General features: G+C 43.4%; 1 protein-coding gene across 1 annotated transcript; it reads right to left on the bottom strand.

Annotated features, from left to right (window-relative positions):
* Positions 1–221: 221 nt before the first annotated feature.
* Positions 222–1,589, bottom strand: LOC147420592 (uncharacterized). Its single transcript, XM_086504690.1, has one exon. The coding sequence runs from the start codon at positions 1,497–1,499 to the stop codon at positions 813–815; it is 687 nt and encodes a 228-aa protein (XP_086360816.1). The 5' UTR covers positions 1,500–1,589; the 3' UTR covers positions 222–812.
* Positions 1,590–8,713: the final 7,124 nt, after the last annotated feature.

Here is an 8,713-nt window from a genome sequence, read left to right as displayed (position 1 = left end):
AAAGAAAAAGGAGCTTGGCAGCCCACAATTAAGGGCCAATGACAGGCACCCAACCTGATATACCTTGGAAAAAACTCAAAGTGACCAAGTAAAGCAGATAGGGTTAGAACTCATATAGCAACACTCTTGTTAGGAACAGCCTTCCAAGTATAATAAGCAACTGATCGAACCAGCATACATAAGCAAGAAAGATTGATGAAAACAAGCTGAAGTAAGACACTTAAAGACGCATCATAGTCTTGGAACCAACATGAGACATGGTAAAACTCCCTAATCAACTCATCCACAAGTACAGAGACTAAATCGCTGATAAAGCTCCTCAAACAGAAGAGAAAATATCTCCAGCAAGGTGAAGCATGGAATATATTGTAACATGGTTTTTATAAGAACCATTTCTTTGATATGTTCATGTGCTCAAAAATTTCTCATATAGATAGACTCACACCAGCTCTGAGAAAGAGAGCCGACCTATCCATTTCCTCAACTGAAACCTGTCGTCTTCGCACCTCCCTTGCACATCTAAAGTGCACACTAAGGCAAAATCATCCGCTGAATTGAATTGAACTGACATAGAATAGACTCCATCTCTCCTTGGCTTAATTAATACTAGCACCTTCTCTTTTGAGAAGTTTATCATGAACACCTGCGCATTGTGTTGGCAATGGTACTGATGCGCTCTCTCTTCATGACACTCAGCAGACTTCAAACTTGCATTCCATGAGCTCAAAACCCCTTCTCGCACAATTTGGCCCATCTGTGACGAGAGTATCAAGATGCAACTGGCTGCGCTGACTGCCCTTCTTGCCTGGGAACTACTGCTCCTTCACCTCATGTAATACAAATATTTGACAGTGGGGATATGCTTGGCGAAGAATTGTCTTCACTCGGCACATAAAAAAAAATTGATGAATATATTCTGAAGAGGACTGACCGTCTGCATTCAAGCATTCTGGTCTGTCCATCAGGTCTCCATCAAGAGTTTTGATAGCTTGGAGAACTACCCATTTCCTGTCCACACAGATGGTTGTTGGAGGGGGCTCCACCACTTGATCAACAATTGAACACTTCCTCCTTATTGTTGTTCGTAGCAAGGGTGAAGATATGTCCACGATGCAGGTGCCATCGTCTTTCCCCCGGATAGCCAGAACACCTTCGGCAAGTAGGCCCCTGACTATAAGCAGATCACCCTCCTGATATTTTCGTTCTCCATTTTCTAGGAGCCCTTCTAGAAGGTTGAAATGATCTTGAGAAGCACTGACCCAACGTTTGAAACATCGCAACATCCTGTTGTATGTAGCCTGCCCAAACACGTATGAACCAAGCTCGTAAGAATCTGTGAGTTTCAACCAAGCCTTGTGGTCATAAGCACGTTCCTGCATCAAAAATGCTAAACAAGTCACGACTAAGCCCTTGTGACCAACAGACTGCTGCATGATGGAAGCTGCAATCTCTAGAATGTCATGCAGCAAACCAAAGTGATTTTCATTTGCTTGATCCATCAGGTCTACGATGTCTGCCACATCAAATCCTGACAGATGAAGTGTGTGATCGTGAGGAAATGGTGATAAACAGCTTAGAATGTAATCACCTTTTGCTTGTTTGACTCTCTCATCATATCGACCCGCAAGCAGTAATGTTTTGACTCCAACAAGTGCAAAAGATGTCAAGTTGTAAAAACTCCTATGTTGTTTTATTGTGCGGATTGTATGAAAAAAGTCATCCAAACAGTCAGTGGTAAGCTATCTGCCTCATCCATAAACAATACCACAAGAACTTTCAAGGTCTGCTTCTCAAGAGAGCGAAAATCCATGGATAAACAGGGCCGCTGTGTTTCTGGCCTTTCCATGAAAAGGCTGGGACATGCTCGATGAAGATAGTCCCAGAAATAGGCCCACATTTCAGAAATATCAAAACGTTTGGCTTGCATCTCCATGCCTTCCAGAAGGATCGGGCAAATGTCCCCTTCCCCTCTCAGCTGTTCCAATGCCACCATGGCTGCTGTGGTTTTGCCACTCTGTCTGCGTCCACAAAGGATAGAATACTTGCCATCTTTTAGGTGTTGGACAAGCTGCTGCATCTGGCTCGATAAAATAGAAATGTTCTCGGTCCACGGCAGCACCTGCCCCAAACTTTCGAAGTGCTTTTGGCTTTCTTCCAGCCCTCACAAGGGAATACCTGAAACCCTCCATAATATGCTCATCTTCTCCAAGAATCCATGTTGATCCATCCTTCTCTCCGAGAATTGCCTGTCGACCATGCTCTTGACCGATTTTGACAGTGCATAGTGAACGCTGGTCCCCGCAGCAAAAGCCCAAACACCCTCAGATCCTTTCACCACAACTACTTTGCTTTTGTCGTCGCTGTCATCGTGCCGCTTCGCCAAACCTATTATCTGCTCCTCCTCCCATTTGCTTCTTTTGCTGTGGCCGCTGCCTTCATCGTCGTCGTCATGCCGCTTTGCCATACCTGCTGCCTGCAAGCCCTATTTTGGTAGCGATGCAAAAAAAGCTCCTAACTATTTCAAGCTATACACACACAACTCAACCTCGTCCAGACTCGTCACCTCCCTCCTCCATCTCCTCCTGCTCGCCCATCTCTGTGATCCTAGCCCCCTCCCTACTGCCCTCCTCAGACACAGAGCGCCCCCCTCCTGTCGCCTCCTCGCCCACACAGATCCCTGCCATGCCTCCATAGCTCATGAGAGCATGCGAGAGAGAGAGAGAGAGAGAATAGAGGGAGGGGATTTTTTTAAAAAAAACTTTTTTTTTTGAAATACAAAACCTCTGTCCTTCAATGAAAATTATTATATTGAAATTTTTAAATACAAGATTTGATTACCTATTTGGATCTATTAAAGTTAGACAGCTTGCAATAAAATCTACACTTCTATACTATATATCTATCTTCTAACATACTATGGCGGACAGGCGTGTATATATCTATCTACTAACATACTAGTATGGCGGAGAGGGGTGCACTTTACACGTGGCGCAAACTCGACGTTCCAAAAGAGAGAGAGGCGCCCTCAGGCACGAGTGTGCTCTGCATCAACACTGTGTATGTGTGTGTGTGTGTGTGTGTGTGTGTGTGTGTGAGAGAGAGAGAGAGAGAGAGAGAGAGAAAGAGAGAGACATAGCGCGCACTGGAGCACTCTATCAAATTAATGACTCGACTCACCTGAGGAGCCGTTTTCTCTGAGGCTTGCAGCTGCCCGCATGGCGATTTGGACTTCACCCTCCTCTAGAGTCTAGCCTATTGCAGTCCACTGCAACGAGAGAGAGAAATTCGAGAGCGTGCGCACAGACCAACAAAGAGCTACTGCGGGTGCGATTAGGCTGGGACATGGAAGGGAGGCAACGTGGGGCAGAGCGCTGATTAGATTGGGGGTGAGGTGACAGGTTCAGGGCAGCAAGGGGAAGGATCAGCTGTACGCAGATCTCTCTCTCTCTCTCTCTCTCTCTCTCTCTCACACACACACACACACACACACACACACACTAGCATACCCATAGAATCATCGGCAGTTGGACGCTTGGCACCAACTTGGGCAGGGCCAAGGAACTTTGGGCCTGGGCTGTTTTCAACGAATGCGACGTCCTGCTTGGCACTGTCTTGGTCGACATGTATGCCAAATGTGGGCACTTCATAAAGCACAAAAAGTGCTTACGCAGCTTCCTGTCCAGGATGTCATCTTTTGCAATTCATTTATTGTAGGATTAGCCCAACTTGGGCAAGGTGGCCAAGGAGCACTGGGCGTTTTTCAGTGGATGCGAAGCGAGGCTGTCTCTCTAGAATGCAATCACGCTTTGGGCTGTTTTCAGCTGATGCAAAGCGAGGATGTCTCTCTAGATAGTTTATGACAGGTTACAGGTTATGAATTTTCTTTTGTGGAATGCAATGTGAGGGTCTCCCATTGAATGAGCTTGAGATAGATATAAGATTGCACTTATTGGAGTTTGGGAAGAGGAAGAAGCTCTAAGTTGTTAATGTGGAATGTGAAGTGAGGGCCTTTGTGCAAATATGCAACCATCTGATCCTTTTTTGCACTTATTGAAGGTTATATTGTCTCCTATGGGCAAGGTAAAGAAGCTATGAGTTACATTTGTAGAATGCAAAAGTAAGGGCCTCTCAGCAAATGCAACCAGGTTGTCATCTGTGGGACTTTTCTGTAGGTTACGCTCAACATGGGCTTGGGGAAAGAAGCTTTGCTAAGTGGTTTTTGTGGAACTCTGAAAAGTGTGGGCCTCTCTACAAATGCCATTACCTGAGGCTATGCTTGCATCTTGAAGACATGTGGATCTTGGAAAAAATGGTGACAATGTGCTTGGCATTACTTTGCTCAGCCTGTATGATGTCAGGATTTTCCTTGGATGGAGGACACGGGGAAGTACACTATTGTAGGGTATGACCAACAAGTGTAGGTCCAGGAGTGCACCAAGGAGCACACTCGACTCTTTCGAGCAATATGAACTGAGGTGTTTTCTTGGGATGCAGTGACCTATGCTTGCTCAAAGGCATGCGGCATTATCCAAGGAGTTGACATGGGCTAACGGATTAATGATGATGTTATTAGTTAGGGACACTTGAAAACATTCCCATGCCTAGGATTGCTTTGTCTTTGCATGCTAATATTTCTAAAAGTGGGTTGTTTCAAAAGGACTCAGCCCAGCGCCCATGCAGTGGTGCATATTGTCCTCCTACGAAATGTTTGTCAGCAATGCCCAACGTGGGCTGTGTCTCAGTCGCAAGTGACCCTAGAGGGGTTGCCAGCTATGTATTTTGCTTCCTATCTGCAATGTTGTCTCATGGAGTGCATTGATTATGTCCAACATGGTGGGGGTCAGCAAGCTCTGGGCTATTTTCAGCAAATGCAGAGAGAGGGTATCTGCGGTTGATATGGGCAAAAGAAATTACGATGATATTGTTAGTCGGGGGTTGTTGAAAGAAAACGTCATGCTTGGCACTGCCTTGGTCAACATGTATGCCAAATGTGGTGCACTTCATAAAGCACAAACAATGCTTGAGGAGCTTCATGTCCGAGATGTCGTCTCTTGGAATGCACTGATTGTGGGATATGCCCAATTTGGCCAAGAAGTTTTGGGTTGTTATCGACGGATGCCAAGCAAGGGTGTGTCATAAAATCTAATATCTAATATCTAACCAACCCAAATGATTTTCTCATATTCAATTGATCACTTAATTTGGGAGAATAAATGGGAACAAGTGTTAAGATATAGACATGTGCTTATAGATCTATCTCAACACGGGGCCAATGGTAAAGGGGCCCAAATGAGAGATGGTCTATCAAAGAGCAAGGCTAACAAATGGAGCATAAGACCTTAGGGTTAGCTTCATTGAAGACCTCCAATAATGTGTGTAAAAGGCCTTTGACCTTAGGTAAGCTAGGGCTGAGCTTGAGGCGCGGTGCGGGAACCGGACCCAGCTCGAGGTGCTTCCTGCTTGTCATGCTTGATGACTAAGGTGCTTGAGGTGCTTGAGATGCTTGAGGTGCTTAATTATTGAGATGCTTGAGGTGCTTGACATGCTTGAGATGCTAAGGCTGCACTTGAGGTGAGAACCCAGCCTAAGCTTAAAGTGCTTATGAGCCAAGCTTGTGGTGGGAACTGGGCCTATGCATGAGGGGCTTGAGGTGTCAAAAAGTCAAAGATTCAATCCCTACAAGGAGGGGGCGAGCCCTACATGAGGGGGGATGAGAGAGAACACCCACACACTCACACAAGGCATGCATGGTACAAATAAAGCAAAAGGGACACTTGTCAAGTTCCTCCTCATGTTGCCCTCATGGTGTGCCTGAAGCCTATTGGTTGGCCACCCAAGGGGTCCAATAATAATTTAGGAGATTTAATTAAATGATTTAACATTTATCTAGCCCTCTCTCTCAAAGGGGAAAGGGGGACACTTGTCTCAAGGCTACCCTTGCTGCTTGTAATGCCTCCTGATTGGCTAGGGCTGGAGGGGTCCAATGAGCTTCAAGCATGAGCTACAAGGGGGGTCGACCCAAGCAAGCTAGGGGGTTGCTTAGGGGGTATACTCACCTACACACACTCACAAACACTCTCATTGTGTGCTATGCAAAGTGCAAGAGCTCCCTCTCCTTCTCCAAGCAAGTAGAGGTTGAGAGCCTACACCAACACTCTTGGATATGGATGCAAATCCAACTGAGAGCCATGCTTCAATGCTTAAGCTTGCCATCTCCTTCTTCTTCATTACTATGCTATTATGTATGCTAGCAACAAGAGTTATGATAAGTGAGGAACTAATTCTTTCTCCTATGAAATGTTTCTTCTTCCTCTTCCCTACCCTCATTCCCTGCTAGCTCTCTCCACCTTCGAAGGTGTTTGAGGTCTTGGCACTGAGGCTTGGGATAGTTAAAGCTTTCTTCAAGTTCATGTTATGTTTGTGATGCATGAAGCTTTCCATCTTCATTGCATCACCTAGGTCACAAGGAACACAAAGATTGCATTGTAACAAGTCTCTCTTAATGGGAGAAATCATAATACAAATGCCTATTGGAGGGGGGACCGGCTCCACATAAATCCGGTCCTCAACTGTTGTCATGTTCTCTAAATTCTCTCTCTTGCAAAAGTATTGTTCATGCCAAGTTAACTAATTGCTATGATTATGTTGCTATCTTCAATTATGTTCACCCGCTATGCTCACAAAGTCATTTCTCAAAAGTACTCTCATTAATTTCCGCTACTCTCAAATTAAATAGGCCAATTCCATTACAGGGTGTCTCTCTAAATGCAATCAACATAGTAGTGCCAAGAAAGTAGCAATATCCACTCCACAAGTAAACATGAAGGGGAAGAGCACAACATGTCCTTGATGAGCTTCCTGCCCGCAATGTCGTCTCTTGGAATGTACAAATTGCAGGTTACGTCCAACATTAGTAGGAGATGAATCTTGAAGACATGTATTTAACACATCTAGATATGTGTTAAATACTTATGCACATGAAAGTGGGCTCTCCATCACAAGGTAGTAAGCTGCTTGCAATTGGCCCCCATCAAGGAAGAAGTGGAGGGAAGGGGAGAGAGAGAGGGAGAAGGCCCCCATGCTAGTATGTTTGAGAGAGAGAGAGAGAGAGAGAGAGACTTAAAAATTGTCACTGTTGTAAATAATCGCGATTATTTTCTTTTGCACTATTTTTGCTTGGAAATTGTATCATCGCCTTACCTATCATGTGTACATATCGATTACATGCCAAAAATCAACTATGAGCCAAAATGAGCACCTATAACTTGGAAAATTGCCAGAAAACGCAAATAAATCTTTGCGAGCCAATTTTTGGGTTATGGACAACATTTCTTGATCCAAATCACCTCATATCTCATACACAGGGTCTATACAATGCGTACAACCAATTTGTACCAAAAAATGTTGATTTTGGTAGAAAAGTTAATAATTATGATTATTTACTTTTTAGCCAAATTGGGGGAGTTTTGATATTTTGCCATCATACATTCAAAGCCCACTAGCCATGTTTGAACCAATTTGGAGCTCAAAATCTAAAATTTTCACTATATCTACTTTTTCAGAGACCTAAAGCCAAAACCTAGTACCATTTTCACCCTATGCATCCAAATGAGCCCATATTTCACTCAGAGTATGTATTTGGTATATACTTCAAGCCTATGATTCCAAGTTTGCAAAATGTTGAAAAAGATAGTCAGCTGTAAATAATCGCGATTATTTACTTTGGTTACAAAATTTTGTTTGGAATTTACAGCTGTGTTCCTTGCATGTTTTTATGCATCTATGCTTGTTCAAAAATTGGACCAAAATTGTTAGAATTTTAGACTCAAGGACATTTCAAAGAAAAATCCGACAAATCTGCTAACTTTGACACTCTATTCATTGAACAGGAGCCATGCAAGCAGCAAACAGGGCCAAGAAGAAGCTCAACCAGAAAGAAAAGTTGCAGGAGCTGTCCACATACCAATTGGATCTAGATTCAGTCAAAGCCGCCAAGGCATCATATTTTTCAAGAGAACAGCTAGAAGAGCATCACACCACAGTGTTCACCTGCAGATTCAAGAGTGAGGAGGGACATCAGGTAGAGTTGCAAATCCTACCCAAAGAAGTATATGATGTTGCCGCGAAGTCTGAGACCAAAGAAGCCAACCTCAGGCTAGGACTCAGAGACTTTTATGAGCAGGAGCCATGTGATGTGGATTTTCAAAAAGCTTACGAGCTTTTATCCACGATTAAAGAAGATGGAACTACCCAAATTTCTGACACACAGGGAAATAAAGTCAAAGTGGTAATAACCAAAGAAATAGTTGCAGAAGTGCTCAGACTGCCCACAGAAGGAATGACAATGAGGAATTTTCCTTATTGTCAGCATTTTTAAAATTAAGATTTTATGTATATAACTTATAGCAACCTTGGAAACTAGACCTTGAACCATGGTATTTCGTATTTTATGTTAATTTCTTTCAATAGGAATTTATAAACATATAAAACATAATTTCTTCATGAACTTATGGGAATTTTATGGAAAAATAGCTTCTTGTGAAGAAAATTCCTCTCCATTTTTCATCTCATATCCTAGCTACAATCTGAGTAAGATCTAAAAATATTGTTATTATCTTCACAAAATAAATACAAAAGTTTGGTGGAAAAACAGGACACTTTAGTGTCCAATTACAGAACTAGTGAAATGTGAGGATCCTAGAAATTGACTTTT

Source organism: Adiantum capillus-veneris, chromosome 28 (genome assembly GCF_014529385.1).
Source record: "Adiantum capillus-veneris isolate H3 chromosome 28, ASM1452938v2, whole genome shotgun sequence".
NCBI lineage: Eukaryota > Viridiplantae > Streptophyta > Polypodiopsida > Polypodiales > Pteridaceae > Adiantum > Adiantum capillus-veneris.
This window is presented reverse-complemented; position numbering and strand designations above follow the sequence as displayed.